We start from the raw sequence: 25,319 nt of genomic DNA on the forward strand, positions 1-25,319 counted from the left end.
TTTCCATGCAAACCTGACTCTTTTTCTCATTGAATTCAGAATAAATATACATTAAATTACATTTCAAAGTAGAGGATGATGCTGAGAACATTAGCTTATAAAAAACACCCAGTTACTTTCGACAGTTTCATTATGCATACTGCGCCCATCTTGAGGCCATACCACTCATTGAATAACTAAAACAAATCCGATCACCAACAGGCAAAACACAGTCTTTGACTTCATTAACTGTACAGAACAATGATCGCATTGAACTTGTGGCTGATACAAACTTCAATCTCATTTGTCAGGTAACAACAACATTTTCCAGCTGAGCAGTTTCTGCCACCATGGGTGGTCTCTTAACAACTGCTTCTTGGGTAACTGCTTTTTCAAAAGTAGGAATAGACAACCTCTTCACTTTTCCTGAGTCAGAAACATGGTGAGATCCTTTACCATTTAAAGAGGGGTACTTATGGCATGTGGATGCTCTTATTGCTAATGGTTTTGAGCTTTCGCTACCTGTTTGTGCGATATGAATTTTCTTAGAGACAGTGATCCTGCTTTCCCATGGCCTAACTGCAATCCAACGCTCCATCCAGCTCCAACCCCAATTAGGTTTGCCCAGTTCATATCCAACTTGAAACTGGTTTGGCCTCGAGTTTGCCCTCCACTGGAAAAAAAAAGTATAGTTTCAGAAGGGTATAAGAATTGATTCTTCCTTTAGTTAGTTAAGGCAATAGTATATACTTGATGGGAGAAAGCATAAGCCATCGCTCGCTCACGCTTAACAGCTGCTTCTTCTCTCTGGCGCAGCCTAGCTAAAATTTCCTCCATAGTTTCAGAGCCATTGCACCATTCCACCTGCTCAACTGTCAAACCGTTAACAATAGATGATTATGGAAGACAAACCCCATACAATTGAATGAGTCACTTGAAATAACCCACGAGCTTTACAAACAGAGATTTAGTTATAATATTTAGCGACTTACCTAAGCCAAGGGACACACCATTTATTTGTTTTTGAAATGGTAGGGATACACCATTTACTAATCAGTTTAAGTCGAATTTTGACAAAAATAATTAATTCATATAGGATATATACAATACATACACAGAAAGATGTGACAAAGAACAAGCCTCTTATCCCAAAATGCAAATTGAATAAAACAGTAATATTGAGGGAATGGTATGTGAAGTTTCTGCTTCAAGAGTGCAATAGTCAAGGTAATTGATGCTTCTACAACTAATAACAATTAATTTGTTGGTTGGTCCTTTAAAAGCTAAGGACAAAAATAGGGCAATGGTAACAATCAAGAAGTCTAAAGAACCAATACATTAATGCAAAATAATTTCAGTCAGGCGATGGCTTATAATCTTGTGAAGTACATGGAGTGTGTATGCAAGACATAGGAAGGCAAGTGGAGATTATTAGGAACTTGGGATTTCGGATTGGCATTTCACTGGTTAAGGTGTTGAACATTGCAGCACTAGATCCAAGTACTAAGAAAAACAAGTGAAGATTGAAGCTTGGGGAGTGTACAGTCTGTTAGCAAAGAGTCTTACTAATGGTGTGATGTAAGCAACAAAATAACCTATTCTAAAGAAATTAGGTAAGAAGATATACATATGGATGCAGTCTGAAACAATTGGGCAAGTTGCTTGAGATTTGACGATAAGGAATGAAATGGCACAATACATGTTGAACCAAGACCAAAGCAGTTCGTAGGAAAATGAGGCATACAAAAGAAGATTGTTATGTAAAACATACCCCATTAGCAATGAAGGCAGTTGAGAAGCGTGTCGTTTTGACATGACACATCACTTTGCAAAAAATTCAGCTAGGGCCTTCTCAACATTCAAGGGAGAATGCGCAAGTTCACACTCCAAATTCTAATCAGAGTCCCATAGAAAATTTGCAAGTTTGAAGCCTAAGAGAGAGGCCCCAACACCAACACTCATAGAAGACATTGCATCCATGATAATAAGTTTTTTTTTTAAAGTAGAAGATGTTTTTTTTTTTGGTAGTTCGGTGGGGAAGACAGGCCCCTATCTGTTTTTTCATATAGTTTAGGAGTTATTTTTTTTGAAGCTGTTAGTAATTTAGAAAGCACAACGTGGTAACTAGGGTGCGGGGGTCCTACCACCACGACCCCAGCCCCTTTCCCATCCATCATAATAAGATGATACTAAAAGCTTGGAAAATCAAAGGGAGCCTTCCATTACGGCCAAATATCCTTGCATAGTTGAGTTCAATTATGAATATCATAAATGGAAACATCTTGTTGGTTATGATTTAATTAGAAAATGTAAACATATTAGACATGAAAGAAAATTTTATATATGGTAATGGATGTTAGAATATGGGGCTTCATTAGTGGAAACAAGAAGACCGATATCATTCCCTGCTCGGCTTTATATACAGCAATTCATTGCCAGGATCATTAGTTGATGGAGGCTTTAAATTCCTATCAATATAAACTTCAAGGTTTCTGCCCTCAAGAGAACTTTGGCACAGTAAACACCATATCGTAGTTCTAAAACCATCAAATGGGAAGCAAGACATGACAAGTGATGGTAGGATTCATGGGACAAAAAATATATCCAAAAGATTATTTTCTTTTTTTTCGTTTTATGATACAAAATGACTAGTAGGATTAAATAACAACAAAAATTATAGGTTCTGGACAGTAATTAAGTAAAACAGAGTAATCTTAAAATGGCTACTAGGTACACAACAATAAAAAAATAAAAAGGCTTTTATTGCACGATGGAAAAATAATGAAATAACTTGATACTCTATGGTATCCAGGACATGATATTGCATTAAATAAATGCATAAAGGAATTGGTATCATATAGCTCAGCCTTAGGTAAACTTTAGAATCTTATCCACATATAATAAGGTTTTTTAATCCTAACAAGCCCTGGGATCTGATTATTAGAGATCCTTAGAAATCAGTACAGAGTCACACTTCGTTTTAGAAGGGGGATGTGAAGATGTTTCAGTTGGTCTCTAAAGTGTGCCACATTATCAGAGCAGCAGTCATGTTTCTAAGTGTGCTCAGCATAACCATAGCACATACCTGAGGATTTCATGTAACCTTGTATCTTTCTGATGATTCAGTGATTCTTTGATAAAGGCCATTCTTTTTTGAGAAAGACAAAGGCCATTCTTCTTAAAACAAAAAGTCCACGAAACAAACTCTTTGCTCAACTCAATCTACAACTGGCTAGAAAGAAACCTAACAAGCATAAGTACTCTCTCTGCAAATGATACACAAAAATATAGAACAGAAGGCACTTTTCCAATAAACATACGCATTAAATCTAAAATTTCAATCTACTTCTGGAAGCAAGCAGAAGTGAGGGATAAAAAAGTCAGCATATCTAAAAGAAAAAAGAGATGCCCATTTTAGTGGTTTTCTTAGAAAGATTTTGATTTCAGAATGGGTGTCGAAAAGCCACTCTACGGATACAGAATCCAGAACTCCATTCAAGCCGTTTTTCATTGAAGTTACAAGCACAAAATCTATTAGCTCAAGTTGCAAGAATGAAGAACTACAATCTTATGCTCGCTTCATACAAAATGGTGTTCCTATTTTAGCAACAGTTAAGGCATGCACATCTGTAATCATAGCATGCAATATTATGTAGGTGCCACTACAGTTGTGTATCACCACTTATATATTGTACATTTTCCATAAAAGGTGATCTATAGATTCAGTTCTTCATCCTATGAATGTTAGATTATGGAGAGCTACCTCTACCTGGAAAGGCAAAGGAGATTCATATGAATGACAACATAAAGAGAACAAATGCAATTTATATGCACAATCATACCAACACAGTTCAGTCACCATCAGGTAACCAATTCAAAGATAGCCACTCCTACCTCTAGCTCATGGAGCTTAGCTTCAAGTTTTAACATGTTGTCATGTTTCTTGCGGCGAAGGCGGCCTTCGGTAACCATACATTCCCGACGTTCTCTGACATGGGACTGTACTTTATTCCATAGCTTTAGATAGCCCAGAGTAATTGGTGCTTGTCTCTGAACAGTGTAGCCCTGGGCAAGAAGTTGAAATCTAACAATTCCTTTCATACGATGTAGGGTCTTCCTTGCCTGGCATAGGAAACATTACATTATCATGGATGCACAACAGGAAAAAGATAAAATAAAAAACTAAATTTTTTTAAGAACTCAAAATAAAAATAAAAAACCAAAATATCTTTAAGAATTTGAATATTTATAAAGGAACACGTTTCCAAGTGGATCTCTGAACACTTCGGAACTGCTTCCACATATCCGAGATGCATCACTTAGATTATTTCTAGATTTAAAATTAAATTGCACCATAAAAAATAAAAGTCATTTGGCATTGGGCTCACACATGAGACTTACACCAGCACAAAAATATAAATATGAAGTCTTAAAAAAGAAAACAAGAAAACTCTCACATGATAAACCATAACCATCAAACCATGAAGAAATTCCCAGTATGATAGCATTTGGCTGATAAGAATCAAGTAACAACAAAACCAGTAATTGGTTAGAAGCATCATATGATGGGAGGAGCTCTCATCAACAAACATGTGAATTCAGAGATGTGTCACTATTCAGTACTAACAGGTTATAGATGCATTGGTGAAAAGGAGAGTGCTGTGCCATGCAACTTGAAAATTCTGAGTTCTTTCTTTTTTTTCCTAATAATTAACTACTCTGGGTGGTTTCTTTCTGATAGTTCTCTAGTAAAATGCACATGACCTCTTCCGTGAATGACACAACAGGCATACATACTATGAAGGCAACACATAGGTTGGATGTGACCCACACTGTCATTCTTGTTCTGAGGTCAAAGCCACTCGAGACCCATAAAGGTGTCCTATGACCAGGGAATGAAGTTATCTATGTAGCCAAAACTCAAAAAGTTGTGTAACAATGCTAGACACTGTAACAGGTGTAGTGTATGATATGAGGACTTGACACGAGTTTTGTTTTTGTTTTTTCCTCCTCCTTGATGGGTGTGGGGGTGGAGGAGGGGCGGTGGGCAACACACACCTGAAAATTTCTGTTTAGTGACACGACTGTATAATAAAATAAGTGCAATAGGAGAAGCCCAACGCATGTTGAGGTGCACAGAACACCAACATGCTATCTTTTCCTTTAATAGTCCGATGCAACAATCAGGTTCCGTTCTCATGCTAGTTAAGCTTGGGCCACTTTCATTATTCCTAGTATTGAGACAGCTAGTGCCCTTAGTGTTGGTTTCTTAGATATATGTGTGTGTATCAGATTGATATGCTTGATTGCATACATGTCAGCTCTCCACTGAACTCAATCTCAAGCTGCTTCATGATGTTAGAGTTCTCAATGGATGGTTCTTCTCATAATTACCATATTAATGGTGCATTTACACTATCGTGCTGTTACTCATCCAGATATACGATAATGATAGGATCTCCTCTTCATGCTTTGCGAAGTATATTACTCCGCATATCAAGGGCACAATTACTAGCAGGCTTCTTTTCTTAACACCCTTCCTCTTTCAATTACTGGTTTATTCATAAGTTCATTCATCTGGCTCTACCACATAGGCATTACAGAATAAAATAGTGCATATTCCTAGGTCCTAATTCAGACATATGATGTACTAAGCAAATCAACATTATATAGTCTAGAGTGGATTACAAGTCTATTGAATCAATAAATGTAGAGATTAATTGATTAATAGTTATTTTACAGGATCTTGGAGTTCAATCATACTCTGGTGATGCTATTAGAGCCAAATACAATGCAGAAACCCTTTTCTATGTGCTCATACCAACCACATGGGCAGATGAAATTTTATCACCTCATTCACGAAAGGTTGTCTTTTGTGCTGTATGCGCTGTTAATTTTTAAGAATCTTCTTTTTATTGGGTGTTTATGTTAAGTATCAGAACCAGAATTTTGAGATTTTCATGGAAGTTACTTCCAAAAAGTAGTGTCACAAAATACCTTCAGAAGAAGCATCAAGAGAGAAGCTGGATAAGGTGCAGCTAAATTTATTTTTTACTCAAGATGTACTATCTGTTTTGCACAATTTGTACTTATTCTACCAAATGCTATTTCTATAATTCACTCATGCAAGCGTGCATATATGTGTGAACTTTGAGTTTATACAAAGTAAAGTAGTATCAAGAAAGATTTGACAGTCAACAGTTTCACAAAAAAAAAAAAGTACCAAGAAAGATTTGATCTCACAAAAGCACACAAAAAAAGAATATTTCTGTGCATTACTCTGTACCAGATAAGCACGAAAGGCAGTTTGAATAATTATAGCTGCTTTCTCCTTGATAGAATCATCAATAACTCCATTGGGCCCTCTTTCTGAAGCACCACTTGGAAAGAGTTTGGACCCTTTATTGGAACTGTGTCTCCATTTAAAACGATTTGATTTCTTGGAACGTGAAGGCCCCTGCTCAAGTAAAGGCATCAGTGCTGAATATAAGGACCACAATAATTGTACGAAAGCTTCATAGTCATGAAGAAACTTCGCAATTATAAACAAGGGCAGATATTGCAACTTGTTTTATTATAATTGCTGAGCGGAAGCCTTTGGGTGTTAAAGAAAGAGCACAGTAACAATAATTAACAGCCATAGTAAGTTTTATCACTACAGCCATACATTTCCTACTTAACAGATCTGCCAAATTAAATACCCTACTCACTACAACACTTCAGACTTCAGAGTCTAACAAAACTTCAGGTCCTAAATTCTGGATCTCTTGCTCTATATTAAAAAGTTCGGCAAAATTTCCATATTGGCAAGTCCTTAATGCATTTGAGGGCCACATCGAGCACCTTGTGGATGCTCACCATGTTAGCCAAAAGATAAAATGAGACAACCAAAACAAGGCCTGAGACTCATTGTTCACTAGCTTTGTCAGAACTCTATTCCCAAATATTCAGACCTAGTGCCCGGCCAATTCACTGGCAAGTGTCAAATATCCTGCTGAATCTATGCCATGTGAAAAGATTAGTTTAGGGAAAACATTTTCAACCACTCTTGGGTGGATGGCTACATTGGCCCACCCTCTCCCCTTTTGGGGGCCTTAGGGGCATTTGTTTCACCCCATTGGAATACACATCCTCCGGGACTCGGTGAAACAACCCATGAAAAATATTATGAGGAAAGCCCTAGAAAATAGTTCTTATGGGACTCGATAAGCGCAGGCAATCCATTTCATGGTTGGCCAGATCTAGCTCTTTAAGAACTCAAAATCAATTTATTTATTTTTAGTCATTCATCTAGTGACAATGAGGCGATTCACACAATTTTGGATTAAAAGAATAGCCCTAGGGCCTCAATCAGACACCAATTTTTCTTTCTTAAAATAGACAACCCATATTCACTACATTTTCTCTCCTTAGAAAAACCATTTTCAGGTGTTTATTTATTTAATTGTTTACAATCTACAATCTTCTTCTGCAGGACCGAGAGGATGTCTGCACCAATTTTGGGATGAAAAAATATGCTCCTAAGGCCCCCAAATGGGGGAGGGCAGATGCCATTCTGGTCCGCCCTTGGGTGAAACAAATGTTTCCCATCAGTTTATATATGAAACCATTGTGCACTAAATCACATGTGTCTGCTATTTCATTACAAAGAAAAGGGAAATGATAGTCTGTTCACCATGGAGCACCAACTTGGTGCTCTCCATGTCAAAATTCACTTTTGAGGTGTGGGAGGGACCTAGAAAATTTCCAAATCATCCTCTCATCTGCCAAAATGGTTCCATGAAAAAAAAAAGCATTTGGAGCTTGAAAAATGCCCCAAATCCGCTACAACCCTAAAAGAATCCGGGCACTGCACTTTAATCAGCAATAGATCTAGGAGATTTGGAGGTTTGATGGAGCTACAAATAGAATTCAAAATTTTGAGGAGACTCATTTTAAGTAAGTTTAGATATTTTTGTAAGTAGTTACTGAGATTGGGAGGAACATCAAGTTTGGTAAACAGGGAAGAACACAATCATTTCCCATAAAAAAACACATCATGTTCCATAAATGTAGATGGCCATTACAGTAATTGCCAGTGGCCTTGATGAATCATGCATAAAAATGTATAGAATTATCTCATTAGTGAAATGGATTGATTCATCTCTCTCTCTCTCTCTCTCTCTCTCTCTCTCTCTTGCTGTCAAACACACACAAATGCTGTACCAAGAAAGGGATCAATACTACATCCATCTGCATCCGTGAAATCTAATTATATGTACATTATGTCCATCAAGATTTAATGTTATTGAAGGGCACGTTAGTCTTTATCCTGTTTGTACACCATCGTTGGTTCATTATTGAATGAAGAAAATTAAATGAATTATTATTCCCTCCTTGTTGAATATTATTTTCAATTTGGGATTTAGCACGGCTCTACAGAGCAATCTCATTTGGTGATTTCTAAACTCATAAGTTGAATGACCATATGGCTTGAAATTTCTAGGCCTGGATTCGTCGAGATTTGTTATCTTTTTTTTTTCTTTTGGCTATGCCCAGATGGGTTATTATTTGAGGTAGAGACAGATGTGCTTTTGCAAACTACCATATTATTTATCATTTGAGGTAGTTACAAAAACATATCTTACTTTTGTATTCATGTGAAAGAATATTTGCCACATGTACAATCCAGATAATTTATTGTCTTGTTTTACATAGTCTCATCCCTTATCTCCCTTGCCTAACAGAACCATGAGAAAAGTACAGAAAAGTATGTAGTTTGTGATTTTAAAAAGGAAAAAAAAAATGAAACATGCTTATGTAGCCATTCCTACTATTGGCCACTCCTACTACTGGAATACCTAAGGGAGGTTGAAAGGCCATAAACCACGGAGATAGTAGATAATGTCGTACATTTTGTACCATAAAGAAAGATCTAGGATGAAACCAGGAGGCTCATTGGTGGTATTATTCTTCATTGAACCTGCTTTTCATAAAAATTTGTATGTTTGGTCTAACATTGTTTTGATTCGTTTTGGTTCTGCATTACTTTGATCCAATCCTACAAACTCTTAGGGCATGTTTGGATGTACTCGTTGTCATTGATAATAGACCATTTCAATCAAGTTAATCCTGATAATGAATTATCTGTTGTTCGGTAGTGTTCCTCATAAAATTATATTAAACTTATAGGCAGTTTTATGTATAAGTTTACTTTTTGAAAAGATGTTTTTACTTCATTCAAAGTCATCGTCATCATCATCATCATCCAAACCATATCCCCACCAATGTTCAAAAACTCGGAGGTCCCCGCCCGTGCATTTTGGGGGCATGGGCGTCCACCTAGGAACAAGGGCTGGCCTAGCCCTAAGAATATCACATAATATTATATCCCTAATATTTGGCTTTCCAACCTAAACATTTACAAAATATCAATTTAGCTAAAATTATTCGCAAAATATAGGCCCTAAGATTTGGTTTTTCAATCCAAACATTCACAAAAGATCAATTTAGTTCGAAATATTCACAAATATAGGCCCAAACTGGTAAATATTCACAAAATATTCCAACAACAAGTATTTAAAAATATCACAGAATAGTAAAAAAACAAAAGAATATCAAATCATAACACATTATACAAAAAAAACACCGAAACCTAATTCAAATATTGTAATGCACTAAACTTTTTAAAATAAATTCAATATAGGTCCAAAACAGTAATTATTCACAAAATATTTCAACTACAAACATATAAAAATATCACAAAAGAAATAAAAAGAATATCAACTCATAACACATTATACCAAAAAAAAAATACTAAACCCTGATTCAAATATTGTAATGCGCTAATCTTTTCACAATGAAATCGATGTAGGCTGAAACTGGTGATGTTTGGTCTCCAAAGTCCTCTTATGCGACCACTCCAACTCTGAAGAGTATCGGGAAGTGTATCTTTCGATTTTGAAAAAAAATAAAAAATGTTGAATTTTTTTCGATCTTGATATAAATAAAAAAAATCTTAGATTTTTTAGTGTTTTTCACTCTCTAAAACACACAGAGGGATTTGGGGGTGTAGAATGCCGCCCAAACCTTCTTCCCCCCTTTTTATGGGGAAAATGTAAAAAATGCCCCTGACCAAGGGCCTATTTCTGCCCTCGGCTAGGGTGAATTGAGGCTAATGGGGGCCAAGGCAATGCCTTGGATGTCTACGTGGGCACTTAGATGCAAGACACCTAAGAAGCACGCTTGAGAGGTGCTTAGACCTCTTGGTCTCCAGGCTGCCTAACCAACAAAGCAATCGAAGTTTTGAGCATTTTTCCCAACTATTTGGTGTCGACTACAAAAATCTTGTTCTGTCATAACACTTTATCAAAGGCCATACCTATCTCGTTGCATAACTTCCTTTGCCCTTTTTTGAGCCTTCTATTTGAACCAAATCATCCCATCTAACAAATGTTGGTCTAAGTCGACCCTGCACATAAGTCTACTTTCCCTCAGCTTATCGCCTATTGGAGCCCCCATAAGTTCCTTGGAACGTATTCACTCCGAAGTCTATCTTATCTTGTCATGCCACTTATTCCATTTAAACATCCTCATCTGAGCTACAGTATTCTATGGATACGGTGTTTCATGAACACACAATATTACATCCCATAAAGCATGGCTGATCTCACAGCCGTCCTATAAAACTTCCCCTTTAGTTTCATTATTATGTGACGATCATATGTATTTCCGAAAGTACATCTTTGAAAGGTATATATGTGTGGAACTCAAGGTAGTAAATTAAAAAAAAAATTCGTTTTCTATTTTCAATATACCTGAATTCCAATTACATGGGCAACTATACACTGCTGCAAATAAAAAATTAAATAAAACCTAGAACCTTTATTTTTACTACTAAAACAAATAAATACCATCCAGGAGCAATAACCAATCTTCCACTATAATTTAAGTACAAAACGTGTCCTTGAAAATTCACAGTAAAATATAAAATATGACCAAAATAATTAATTCAATTGGGAATACTTACTAGATGATGCCTGGAGTCACTCCCATAGGACTTGATACATCCCACACCCAATTCCCTGACCGATGACGTACTTTTGATCTATTAGGTCTTGCTGGAATTTCAGAAATAGGGAAGTTTTTTAGGCAATTCTTTTCAATCGAGGGCTTTAGAGAGTATAGAAACTATTTAGGGTTTGTAGGAACCTTATAGGATCAAATTAAGGCTAGGATTGAGGGTTTATTTATCTCTTTGCTAGTTGTGCCACTTTTCTTCTACAAAATACAGCAAACCCCAAATCTAGGGTTTCATGCACCACCTCTTCTTTTTCTCCTACGGCTGTCGTAACAAATTTTTCTCTAAGTATGTCTTATCTAATTTACCCAGCTCGACGTTAAAATAGATTGATATAGAAAGAAATTTTTCTCCCACTTAGAATAGGATTCCTTCTAAGTATGTCTTATCTAATTTACCCAGCTTGACCATTAGGATCTTAGGAAATTTGTTGGGTGAGAGAGATTAAATTTGAGCCATCCATCCTATAAATCAACCATCATGATTTTGGATGGAAATTTAGGAACCTTATCCCTTTATAATTTGACCCAAGTCCAACTTCTATTTAAATTAGAATTATAACCAATAAAAAACTTCCTAATATCGTTCCAAAATTTGTAGGAAATCGAAATAATTAGAGTTTTGGTCAAATCAAACTTCTAATTAAAACAATCTTTTAATATTTAAAAGATTCCCCTAAAATTGCCTTTTAAAAAAAATGTCACATAAATAAAAAGGGAGCATGCCCCCCAAGAGAGATTACACGGTCCCCTCAATGACCCATGTCCCATTCATGGGTGGCACACATGTGGAGCTGGATCCAGGGCCCCACATGTGCCCTTCCAAATTTTAGAATTTATAAAAATTCCCTTTTGAACGATTTTACAGAAAAAATAAATTTTTAAAATTCAAAAAAAATTGTAAAAATCACAAGAATATTTCTAATATCAAAAATAAAATATTTAGAAGTGGATTGATACTAATGGATCAAAATTAGCGACAATAAGAACACTCCACTTGACTCAATAACCATGATCTAATACTGTTTTCTCATCCAACCCTACAAAGATCCATGACCCACAGTCTCAATGATGGGGCTCATGATTGACTCGTCAAAATTGGTTAATAAATAGTAGAACCATGATCTTGAAATGTCGATTTTAGTCCCCCCTTTAAGAGCAAGTCTAGCATTGGGGCTCTCTATGCACATGTACATGTGTCCCTCTATAGGGCTACTTCCCAGTAATGAGGTTGTCATGTGTACATGCCGTGCAGAAGTTTGTTCATGCTTCTCCAAGATCCTCAATATCAAAGTGTTATGACAAGAAAGCTTTTTCTCCAATATGAGACTCATAGAACTACTGGCAATTAATATGTCATCCATGTATAGAGAGATGAAAACAACATGACTCCCACTGACCTTGATGTATATACAGTAATCCTCCTGGATAAGCACAAAACCAGCTGATGACAAGGTGTCCTAAAACTTAATGTACTGCCTTGATGCTTGTTTAAGGCCATAAAGAGACTAATTGAGTTTACACACTAGGTTTTCCTTTCCGTTTTCTATGAAGCCCTCTGGTTGTTTCATATAAATTTCTTCTTCTAGCTCCCCATTCAGAAATGGGGTCTTAACATCCATGTGGTGGAGTTCGAAGTTGAAATAGGCTGCTATAGTTATTAGGATTTTGATGGAGGGGAATTTTGCTACATGGGATAAGGTCTCATCATAATCTGTTCCTTCTAGGTAAACCCTTTGGCAACTAATCTAGCTCTGTATTTCTCCAACTTCCCTTCCGCGTTCAATTTCGTCTTATAAATCCACTTGCAACCTATGAGTTTTCAATCAGGAGGTAGTTTCACTAGTTCCCAAACACTATTTTGTTTGATAGAGTTAAGTTCATCAATTATGGCTTCTTCCCATTGTGCCTTTTCATGATAGGTTATGGCTTCTTGGTAGGAACAGGGTGCATGTAGGGATTCTTCTTCAATTCTCTCATAATATTCTCCTAGGTAGGTGAAGAACTCAGGTTTTCTTCTAAGTATGTTACTTCTCCTAGGTCGAGGTCGTTCGAGATCTAGGTCCAGACTCGTGTCACTCTTTATCTCATAAAATAAAACTCGGTTTGTTTTTGAATGGCACGACCCTCAAGGAACTCTTTCTCAAGGAAATGGGCATCCCTACTCTCATGAACAGCCCTTATGTCAAGATTATAGAAACGGTATCCCTTACCATGTGGCGGCTATCCTATGAAGATGGACTTAATAGTTTTAGGATCTAATTTTGTCCTATTTTGACGACTATCTATACCCATTGGTGTTTGACACATTGGCAGTGGACCCTGAGTCAAAACACCATGACCCTACATTAGGGTCAACAAGCATGGTCTCAAGGACCACACAAGCATGCTCCCTATCGCCCTGGGGATTCATACTATTGGGTGCTTTACAATACTTCACAATGTACCAAAATTTGTTGCATTATAATAGCGGGTATTCTTTAAGTCCTTCCTTTTCTTAAGCTCATTATTCCCCTTTCGATTCTCATTGGTTTTGTTCTTATTCTTACCCTTGGCCTTCTTCTTCTTGAATGAACTGGAGTTAAGGTTTACCAGATTTACCGCGTCATTCAAGGTTGAAGCATCGCGAGTCAATCTCCTTTCTTCTTCGTCTTTAAGCTTGGTGATGATCACGTCCAACTTCGACGTGCTCTCTCTTACAGTGAGTACTGAAATGAAGCTTTCCCATGATCTTGGCATAGAATTAAGAACGTGGAAGATTTGCATATTTTCATCCAACATAACTTGTGCAGCCTCGAGTTCACGAACTAAAGCTCTGAGATGTTGTATATGTTTGCTTAATTTGCTTCCTTCCTTCATCTTCAAATCTGAATATTGTTTCATAGCCCATTGTTTTTGTAGTGAGAGGAGTGGCATAATCAGCCTCAAGTCGTCCGTGAATCTCCTTTGCAATCTTTAACGGTTCATATTCGAGAGCATGAGTGTCATCCATAGTCATAAGTTAAACATGCTTTGCTAGAGTGTTTTTGCTCTCCCATTGAGCATAAGCATCCCTTATGGACTGGCTTTCATAAACATTACCTATTGGCACAGATGGGGGATTATTAGTTAGCACATGACAAAGTCCTTCGAAAAGGACAGCCTAGCTTTTTCTTGCAACTAGTATAGTTCTTCCTGTCAAAACTTTTAGATTTAATAAAATTAGCCAGAAAACTTTTTGATGTCATATTTCTAAAATGAAAAAAAATAAAACTCCCAAACTATGGCAGTAAAATATAAAGGCTCTGATACCAATTGAAAGGTGTGGCTATGTGAAAATCAAGATAGTAAACTCAAAAAAATTTCATTTTCTATTATTCAATATACCTGAATTCTACTTATATGAGCTACTATACACTACTGTAAATCAAAAATTCAAAAATTTAAACAATAAATACAACCTAGGACCTTTAATCTTACTGCCAAAACAAATAAACACCAGCCAAGAGCAATAACCAATCTTCCACTATAATTTTAGGTACAAAATATATTCCTGAAAATTCACAAAAATTATAAAATATGATTGAAAAATAATTAATTCAACTGGAAAGACTTACTAATGATGCCTGAAGTTACCCTTAGAGGACTTGATACATCCCACACCCGATACTCTGACCGATGCACTTTTAATCCTTTAGGTCTTGCTCGAATTTCTAAGATAGAGAAGCTTTTCAAGCAATTCCTTTCAATCTAGGGCTTTAGAGAGCATAGAAACCCATTTAGGGTTTGTAGGAACCTTAAAGGGTCAAATTAGGGCTAGGCTTGAGGGTTTATTTCTCTCTTTACTAACTGTACCACCTTTCTTCTACAAAATATAGCAAACCCTCAATCTAGGGTTTTACGCACCACCTCTTCTTTTTCTCCTATGGCTGTTGTCACAAGATGAGAAAAAAGAAGAGAGGGTGGTGTGCAAAAAAAAAAGAGAGAGAAAATTAGGCGTGGAGCGAGAGAGATTTTTGTCATGATTTGAGAGAGAGGTTCAAATAGCTTTATATAGAAAACCAATAAAAAACTTAGAAGGATACTTACAAGGAATCCTATTTACATGGCATGTTTAGAAGGAATCCTATTTAAGGCATATTTTAATAAGATTCCTTCTAATTAGAATTATAACGAATCAAAAACTTCCTAATATTGTTAAAAAATCTGTAGGAAGTCAAATAATTAGAGTTTTGGTCAAATCAACTCCCAATTAAACAAATATTTTAATATTTAAGAGATTCTCCTAAAATAGCCTTTTAAAAAAAATGCCACATAAATAAAAGAAAAGGGGTGTGCCACCCAAGAGAGATTAAGTGGTCCCCTCAATGGCCCACGTCCCATCCATAGGTGGCACATGTGGGGCTAGATTCAGGGCCCCACATATGCCCTTCCAAATTTTAAAATTTATAAAAATGCTCTTTTGAAGGATTTCACAGCAGAAATAAATTTTTAAAATTAACAAAAAAATGTAAAAATCACAAGAACATTTCTAATATCAAAAATAAAATATTTAGAATTGGACTGGTACCAATGGGTCAAAATTAGCGACCATTTCCACTTGATCCAATAAACATGATCCACTACTGTTTTCTCATCCAACCATACAAAGACCCATGACCCACAGTCTCAATACAGGGGCACATGATTGGTTCGTCAAATGTGCATTTCAGTCCCCCCTTTAAGAGCAAATTTAGCACTAGGGCTCTCTCTATGCATATGTACACGTGTCCCTCTTCAAGGCTGCTTCCCAGTAATGAGGTTGTCATGCGTACATATCGTGAGGAAATTTGTTGAGACTTTGGCCCTTGCACTCAGAGGCCTACAATCGCACACCGGAGTCCACACAGTTCTCTTGACCTACAAACACTGATTCAAAAAGTGGACCGCCCAGTTCCTAGGCGGTCCAAAAGGCCTAAGCGATGCGCCCAAGCCTAGGCGGCAGCCAATCTGGGCGGTCGATCCCTGGGCAGCTGCCTAGACGGTACGGACCTAGACGGGCGCCCAACGCCCAGCTCGGGGCGGCCGCCCAAGGCCTGCGCCCCACCCAGGGGCAGAAATTGATTTCGGTAGGGGCAATTTTTGTCATTTTGTTTTGTTTTTAAGGGCCAAAAATCAGCGTTTTAGATTCATTTGAACTCTAAAACTTGTTGGAGCCAATTTTAGAGAGAGAAAGCCTCCAAAAATCTAGTTTTCGATGAATTTTTTAGGATCAAAGGGTTTCTCAAGGTTAACAAAAATTGATCAAAACATCACCCATTGATATTAGATTTATTGTTTGATGTTTTACAAAGTTATTAGGGGGTTTTTTAGAAGATTTTGAGTATTTAGAAGCATCTTTGAGGTGGAAGTTTGAAGATTGAGCAATCAAACTCAAAATAAGTGATTTTTTTTTATTGCTTTAGTAATTTGAATTATTTTTGAGATGTTTTCTTAGGGATCTAATAGGAGTGGTGATCCCGGTTGGAAATATGGCTATAACCCAGATCCTAATGATTAAAATTGCATAAGATGCAAGTTTTGTGAAAATGATACAAAAGGGGGCATAAACCGATTCAAGAAACATCTTGTCGGTATCATGGGGGATGTTGCCCCATGTAAAAAGACTCCTAATGTTGTTAAAGAGGAAGTAAATAATTTTTTGAACATGGTGAAAATGAAAAAAGATGAGAGATTTGCCTTTATAGCAGAGATTAGGTCTGGGGTTCGGGTCAATTTTGATGATAATGATAGTGATCAGGAAAGGGAGGGATGTCAAGAGGTTGAGCAATCCATTATTAAGGGAAGGGGGAAGGGAGTTGTAATTGCTTCTGGTTTTGGGACTAAGAAGCCTCGGGTTAGAGGCCCTATGGATAGTTTTTTACCTCGGCCTGACCCTGAGGTTGCAGGAGAGAAAACAAAAAAGCAAGCTACTATTGAAAATAAAATCAAGAAGGAAGAGAGAGATAAAGCTGTGTATTATCTTGCTACATGGTTTTATGAGGCGAGCATTCCTTTCAATACCGCTCGCTTAAGCAGCTTCTATGCTGCAATAGAGGCAGTTGGCCAATTTGGCCCTGGGATGAAATCCCCAACCCCATATGAGCTTTCAAAGCCGTTTTTAAAAAAGGCAGTGAGTGCCACAAACGAAGCTGTAGAACTTAAGAAAGATGCATGGGGTCAATATGATTGATGGTTGGAGTGATAGGAAAAGAAGAAGTCAGATGAATTTGCTTGTGAATTGTCCTGCAGGGAATGTCTTTTTTAGGTCTATTGATGCCTCTGATCATATCCATGATGCCCATTACATATTTCAAGTGATAGAGAAGGGAATCAAAGAGGTTGGGGAGCATCTTGTTGTACAGGTTGTCATAGACAATGCTGCTCCTAATGTTGTTGCATCTAATTTGTTGTGCTTAACTTATCCTAGAATCTTTGGGACACCATGCGCAGCACATTGTATAGACCTCATGCTTGAGGCTCTTGGCGGATTAACCGAGATATTAGGTGCAGTGAAGAATGCCAAGTTAGTTACAAATTTCATTTATAACCACCACCTCACCCTCAACACAATGCGTACCTTTATAAAGAAGAAAGAGATTGTGAGGTCAGGGGTCACGAGATTTGCTACCTAGTACTTATGCCTAGATAGCATACATTCGAAGAAATGCAGTTGAGGCAAATGTTTATCTCAGATGAGTGAAGAGCATGTAAGTGGTATAAGGATCACGTTGGGAAGAAAGTGAGAGATATTATACTTTCTAAGGCTTTTTGGAGAGGGGTGAAAGGCGTTTTTAAGGTATTTTTTCCTCTTGTCAAAGTCCTTCGCATGGTTGATAGTGACAAGCCTTCTATGGGCTACATATATGATGCCATGGAGAAATGCAAAAGAGAGATAACCCAAAATTTCAATGATGAAGAAACCCGCTACAAGCCTATTTTTGCGATTATTGATGAAAAGTGGGATAGGCAGCTACATCGGTCATTGCATGCAGCTGGTTATTATTTGAACCCAGCTTTTTTTTATATTGACAATGATATACAAACAAATGGCACAATTATGAATGGATTTAATGAGTGTGTAGAGGTACTAGTCTCTGATCCTGTTATGCAGGATATTATATGCGTTGATGAGCTGATAAATTACAAGTGTTCATTAAAGTCTTTTGGAAGTTCAATGGCGATGAGGCAAAGGGCCAAAATTGATCCAAATATTAATAATATTCTTAAGTTCATCAAGTTCAAGTAATCAAGTAATTCTATTATTTATTTATGATTTTATTTTATATCTTTGCAGCCCATTGGTGGACCCAACGTGGGTTTAGTTCTTCAAATTTACAAAAGTTGGCCATTCGGATCTTAAACCTAACCACTTCTTCATCCGGTTGTGAACACAATTGGAGTACTTTTGAGGGAGTAAGGCCGCAAGGGTAATTTTATAAATAATACATGAACCATCGATATTAGATATCGATATTAGATTTTAATTAGTTTCATTTGATTTTGTTAGATTCATACAAAGAAAAGGAATAGGCTTGAATCAGAGAGGCTCAATGACCTAGTCTATGTCAAGTACAATCGATTCTTGAAGGATAGGTTTGCTAGGAGAGATAAGAGAGACCCCATCAAATCAAAAAGTATGGACCATACTATGGAGTGGTTAGTTGATGATGATGAGGCTGAGGGGCATGAAGTATTGACATGGGACATGGGACATGGTCATGGATGCTTTAGGGACATCAGCTGACCCTCCTAGGGCCACTAGATCTTCTGCACAGAGAACAAGGATGGAAGAAGAGGAGAAAGGAGAGGCTGATTCAGAAGAGACGGAGGAGAACGGAGATGACCAATATGTCGAGGAGGGTGACAACTTCGTTGACTCAAATGAATATGATGCTAATGCAACTGACCCAAGATTTTCTGATGATGAATGAATGATGAATGTTGATTATTGAATAATTATTAAACTTTGAAGCTTGAACTTTGATTGAAGTATTGTGTATTGAACTATTGAAGATTCTTTTGAGTCTTCAAGTATTATTTTCATAGTTTCATAATTCAATTTTGTTTTCTTCCTCATGGTGGTGTACTGCAGTACTGATACTATTTGATAACTTGGTTTGATAATTTGGTTGGTTGTAAATTTTAAGTTTTAATTGGATATGGAGTATGAACCAACTTATGGATTATGGTTATGTTTATGGAGTATGTGTTAAATGCTAATATGTATTATAATTTGAATTATGTATTGTAATACATATAACTGATACTGACATAACTGCACTGCAGAATCCTTATTTGGATTCAACTAGGCCACCCAGGTTCTGGGCACCCGCCTAGGCGCTGGGCGGCCTGGACCCCTTAGGCCGCCTAGGACCCTCCTAGCGCTTTTTGAAACACTGCCTACAAACATCATCCCTGGGTATCTATCTGACCTCAACAAGGGATGACTAACTGTAAAAATTCTTGGTTGTGTCACATACCCAAGGGTAAAGGTTTTGGACATAACCAGGGCCATAAACCGCCTAATCCATAGTCAGTCAACACACACACTCCCACTGAAATGCATATTCTACTATAAAGTATCATTTTAGAAGCTCTCTAGGCATTTAAAGGCCACAAAACCCCGCAATTTCCATTTCATCCATCAGCTCTAATTTCATGCATGACATCTTACTCAATCTCTCAATTCTCATAGATTATCAACTTAAGATATCGAAAATAATCGCTTTCAGGTAATTCTTGACCATCAATCTTAACTAATTCCTCATTTCTACTCCTATTATTATTAAACTTATATTCTATTTATTCTTTCTTAATCCGGCTATTTTTAAAACCCTTAGATTCTAGAGCATACCTCCAAAGTTTAACTTTGTGTTGACTTCCTCGTAGGACTCATCAATCAAATCTATGTCATCTGCAACCAATACTACCATAGTACCTCATCCTATAGATGAGTAGTTAACCCGTCCATAACTAAAACAAAAATATATGGGCTCAACACTAACCCCTGATGAGGCCTACTGTCACTGAAAACTCTCATCTAGTTATACTCACACTAGTTAGTGTTCCTTCGTATAACCTCTCACCTTGTCAATATATCTTCTAGAGACCCGTTTCTTTTCCAACACCCACCAAATTGACTCTCTACCCTATTATATGCTTTCTTTAAATCAATAAAGACCATGTAGAGAGGTCTTTTCTCTTCTCCCTAAACTTCTCAATAAAACCTTTCCTATCTTCGTCTTTCTCAAAGCTTCTTTCACTTCAAATATCCTAATCCGAAGAATATATCTATAACCTCCGACCTCATTTATGTCAAAGGTTCCTCTTAAAGTTGTGCTCCTAAAGTACAATATTTTGAAAATAAATTCTCTGTCTTTCATTGAACTCATCATCCTTCACCAAGACCCTCCGATCCTCGCTCTTAATGCATTTAAAATAATTTAGATCCATACCTCTCTCAGTTTTACTAGTTTGAAGACATCTTTTTCACCTTCTATTGTCTCCAATTTATTGTATAAATCATCATATGCTTTAAGCTTAATTTTACTTACTATTTTCTTAATGTTATTTTGGGGATATTTATATTCTTCTAAGCTTTGATTATTTCTATTCCATTGACGAACTTTGTAACATGATCGTTTTTCACTAATAGCATTTTCAACCTCATCACTCCACCACCAAATTTTTTTATCTGAATACCTTTTCCCTCTAGATTCTCCTAAAACTTTTCTTGTCAGTTTTTTCATATAATCAGTTATCTCATTTCACATAACATTAACTGCGTCCTCAGAATTCCATATTCCATCTCCTTCTTTCTTCAATTTATTCCTAAATAAGTCTATTTTCTCCCTTTCTAAATTCCACTCCTAGTTCTTGGACACTATTAATTTCACTCCTCTTCCATCTATTTATGTAAACATCCATAACCATAAGCCTCATAATATTATTTAAACTGTGTTAATTTCAAATAAGATAGACTACATTCAATACCAGATAAAATTAATTGTCATCCAAACAAACCCTCAGTTGTTACACTTAAGGAACATGAGGCTCCATGAACATAGTCCCCATATAAAATTCAAAGTTTAAAGCACATATCTATTTCTGAGTCGATAAAAGATCCACACTCAAATACTGAAGCCAAATTTAGCAATACACGAAATAGGAAGTACTAGAAATTAATAAAGCTGCTACCAGTTGAGTATCAACTTGGACACAGCTTCTTTTCAAGAACAACTTTAAGTCGAGCTTTTGACAAAGTCTTCTTTTCACTTTTTTTCAAGTTTTTAATAGTTAGCAAAGAAGAATGAAAATTAAAGTTCCAAACAATATATCAACTTTTCAGTATTTTCAAAATAACTTGTATAAAAAACAGAAAATACACGACGCTTTTGTTTCAGTGGGGAGTTAATAGTTTAACATCATCCTGGTAAAAAACAAGCATTAGAGCTAAGTTGCTCTACTTATGACATGCATAAAAATAAGAACCAGAGATGCTTTCAGGAAGAGCATTCAGAGTTACCTTTACTTGCTCTCCTGGTTTCGATTCCTTCAATGGCTTTCCCAGGCCAATAGCTGTCTTTAGCCAATCACCACCCATTCTCCAATAAAATTTTCTAATTTTGTGTTACTTCAATGAAACCTGCCACTTCGAACAGCAGATGTAATGTTAGCTAAGGCTACAACATGGATAAAATATCCCATTTTGTATTGCCTTAATATGGGAAAGCACAAGCACCATGGGCATAAGATACTGATTGTTAACCAGCTGCAATAATAGAATTTTCAAAAGTTCAATCAAAATGCCATAAGATAAAATTTCTTAAACCAACGGTAATAGTTCAGATAAGGATGTAAAGCTTCATAAGACAATCTAAATGAAATACTTGCAGAAGTACCTGTTTTCACTTAATCTAGCAATAATTATAATGTGTGTATACATATTTGAACGCACATAAACATGCATGCACACATGATCTTTCGAACAAGCATATGTTGAATAGAACACTTTCTTTGTGGAGAGATTGACAAAAGGAAAGATTATGACCCTTTGGGATAGAAAACTGGAAAACATTCCATTCAAGATGGAATACCAAAATATTCAAAGGTGAAATGAATTTGTGGGAGGTAGAAATCTTTAATGTTCTAGCTTAGAGCAGTACATTGATACACCAAATTCTTTAATAGACTGAATAGTGCTAGGAAAAGGAATGCTTAGCCATTATAAGAGAATTTCACCAGGTCAACGGTTTTATTCTACCTTTCATATCGATTATCCTAAGAAGTGAGTGTTAATGTGACACCAAGGACTTCAAGCCTATTGGCCAGCTTGGGGATGTTTACTAAGGTACTTGTAAGAAGTACAAAAGAAATGGTGTCTATTGTAAATACCTCATTAACATGAATCACCAGATGGTAGCTCCCCTCGAGATGCCACTCTTTTGATACAACTGATATTGTGACTTGGCAAGCATCCTAGCATTATTGAAATGCTCAAGATTTTGAGAACTACACTTTTCTTTAGGCATGGATGTTATATGTTTCAGTAACTACATTAAATCTGGAAAAGCATTCATGGTATTGCCAATTCAAAAGTGGTAAAATTGGTGATACAACCAGTGAAGAATTCTAGAGTTCTTGACATGTACAATAAGTTTATAACAAGAAGGGATATTCACATAGAAATATCCTTTTTTTCCAATAATTATCTTGGAAATATCTATGTTTCATTGAAAAAAGCATATTATTAAAAGCAGGTTACCACATGGAAAAAGCGTATTATTTAAATTTTAAAGCATTTGAAATATGGTCTGGCCCTTAATAGAGCAGGCAGACCAGGATTCGTATTACCGATTCCAAATAGTTGGGAAAAAGCTCTAATGATGATAATGATTAAATCACTGATGAAATTCAGATTGCTGATCACTACAAAGCTGTTTATAGAGACGCAAAAATTATTACTAACATATTGTGAATGATTAGAGTCCATCACAAGGAGTTACACTTATTCCACTATATGCATATTTAAAATTTGTGATTGCAATCCTGATTAGTCTCTGTGCATGTGGACGTATGTGAGAGAGAGAGAGAGAGAGAGAGGGAGAACCCTTCCAGAAATTTCAAGAGGCTGAACTAGCAGCAGTGCCAAGCAATTTTTTTTTTTGTTCGCCGATTTTATGCCACAAATAGGCTTTTCTAAGCTGCTCACATTTTTATTTTTTATTTCAAGAAAGAGCTATTTAAATGCATCCTTGAACTTGGAGTTAGATATCTAGATCTAAATTCTAACGCATTCCCCGGTTTCTCCAACTGAAAGGAATCCTACTATCCATTTCAACTAACTAAATATATCTGGTGATGGATTACAGAACAGCCCAATCACTGCTATAAAAGATGACCATAGTACATAACTTCAAACTATAAAATAAAAAAGGACCTATTTACCACATCATACCCAAATTAACAACCATCACAACACAGGCAAAGAGACAAACAGACACAAGAAAACACATATAAATGAAAAGAGAATTCATCAACTAAAAATTGATCACAAACAGATACATGACAATTTCCACACGGCTGCCTCCTCAGAAACAGTCAAACCCGGCTTCACAGTTAAAACACCTCTTGAGAGTTCTAATCATGAGAGAGAAACCCGTTCAAAGCAAAGACATACATTCCGCAACATACGCTTCATAGGAACATAAACTCACCAAAATTAATAATCAAAAAGGAAAAGGAAAACATTAAGTAAGGCTTTACCTGATAGAAGCGGCAATGGATATTGGGCATATGGGGGAGAGAGAGAATGGGGTTTTAGAGAGAGAGAGAAGGGGTTTGTGGGGTGGGTGAATTGGGAGAAAGGTCAAAAGCAAGCAAAAGAATAGTGGGTCATAGCTCGCCTTATAAAACAAAAAATGAATTCACTGAAATGGGGCGTAACCATCGCCCCAACTCACTCTCCGCTGGTTGTCCCCTGCCCAAAAGCGATGGGGCAACGGCCTCGCCCCACCATGAAAATGATTGACCTCCTTTTCTTTATTGGGAGGTATCCATGATTGTCTCTTCTATGGCTATCCTGTTGACCCATTTGAGATTTCAGAAGATTTCTCTTTTAGGAGTCAAGAGATTGGCTGATGGCAGCCTTTTTAGCAGAGGTAAATGAATAGTTCAGGAAAGAGCACAAGTCGAGAATTGTTTAATGGCCATTGTCACTGGATTACGAGTAATTCGTGAAATATTTTCAATCTTGAAATGGTTTTAATGTTTCAAAGGTCGTGGCCCTAGCAGCCAGCAACCTTTAACAATTAAAGTAAGGTAAAAGTTTATATCGAGCCTAGGCTCTAAACAATCAAGTTAGAGCCTACCTCAAAAATTTCAATAGAAGAGGTTGTTTTGATGCGCAAATATCCTCATACATAATAAGAAAATAGATTTCAAGTTTTGGAAATAGTATATTTTATAACGCATTTTTGGATTGCCTATTTTCAAGATTTTCAAGTTTTCGTAGATCTGCTGGATCTATACTATTTTTTAAGCTTTAAACTTTTTAATTAAAGATAAAAATATATTTTAAAGTTATCACAAAGATTTTCAACATTGAAACCATATTTCTCGATACTATTTGACAGTAGGCTCTAATTTGATTGTTTAGAGCCTTGGCTCTATACAAACCGCACCCCAGTAAGTAATGGCCTTCAAATCTTATAAAAAGATAGCAATTTTGTTATCCTAAATTTGACGATAATCTAAAACTCTATTTTAATTTCTAATTATAAAATTTAAAGCGGCAAGAATGTTGTGCATCATGCATATCTTTATGAACAATTAAAATTTTTGAAAATAGAAGGTCTAAATAACTTGTTACAAGATTAACTAGTTTTAAGAATATATATATATATATATATATATATAATAGAGGGTCTAAATAACTTGATACCAGATTACCGAGTTTTAAGAATATATATATATATATATATATATATGAATTATAGGGTTTTTTTAATGTCAAAACAATATTTTTACAATGGATTTATGATATGCACCTTATTTCTACAATATAAAGTTGATATTTTATATAAACTTCTTTCTTTTCAAAATTATTATTACTAAAATAATCCTTATTTACTAATCTATCCCACAACTACTACTAAAAAATTTTGGAGGTTTTCAAAATCCAGACATATGTTTAGACTTCCCAATATTTGAAACCAAAACTTTCATACTCCTTAAAACTTCATCAAACAAGTATTCCAAAACTTTACATCAATAATTTCAGC

At 36.2% G+C, this 25,319-nt stretch overlaps 1 protein-coding gene across 17 annotated transcripts; it reads right to left on the reverse strand.

Annotated features, from left to right (window-relative positions):
* IQD9 (IQ-domain 9) lies at positions 1-24,420 on the reverse strand. Of its 17 annotated transcripts, none has more exons than XM_088867553.1 (7): positions 23,803-24,419; positions 21,563-21,682; positions 6,266-6,436; positions 3,874-4,101; positions 730-843; positions 502-652; positions 1-405 (listed from the first exon to the last, which is right to left on the reverse strand). In XM_088867553.1, exons 2-7 carry the CDS (start codon positions 21,638-21,640, stop codon positions 287-289), a joined length of 861 nt encoding a protein of 286 aa, XP_088723679.1. In that variant the 5' UTR covers positions 21,641-21,682; positions 23,803-24,419; the 3' UTR covers positions 1-286. The 17 variants fall into 17 exon arrangements, with proteins under 17 accessions (XP_088723679.1, XP_011626276.1, XP_020527914.1 ...); XM_011627974.3 differs by having other exon boundaries at positions 21,563-21,688; positions 23,803-24,319; XM_020672255.2 differs by adding an exon at positions 22,432-22,515 and having other exon boundaries at positions 1-652; positions 21,563-21,688; positions 23,803-24,054.
* Between the last annotated feature and the right edge of the window lie 899 nt (positions 24,421-25,319).

The sequence above is a fragment of the Amborella trichopoda genome, chromosome 1, assembly GCF_054954075.1.
Source record: "Amborella trichopoda isolate Santa Cruz 75 chromosome 1, AtrichopodaSantaCruz75HAP2 v2.0, whole genome shotgun sequence".
Lineage (NCBI taxonomy): Eukaryota > Viridiplantae > Streptophyta > Magnoliopsida > Amborellales > Amborellaceae > Amborella > Amborella trichopoda.

Coding starts and splice junctions, on each gene's coding strand:
- IQD9 (XM_006852444.4), bottom strand. CDS start 21,640: ATGGGTGGTGATTGGCTAAAGACAGCTATTGGCCTGGGAAAGCCATTG. Junction 6,437..21,562: donor AACCAGGAGAGCAAGTAAAG/GTAACTCTGAAT, acceptor TTACTTGAGCAG/GGGCCTTCACGTTCCAAGAA. Junction 844..3,873: donor CTAAGCTCCATGAGCTAGAG/GTAGGAGTGGCT, acceptor ACAGTTGAGCAG/GTGGAATGGTGCAATGGCTC.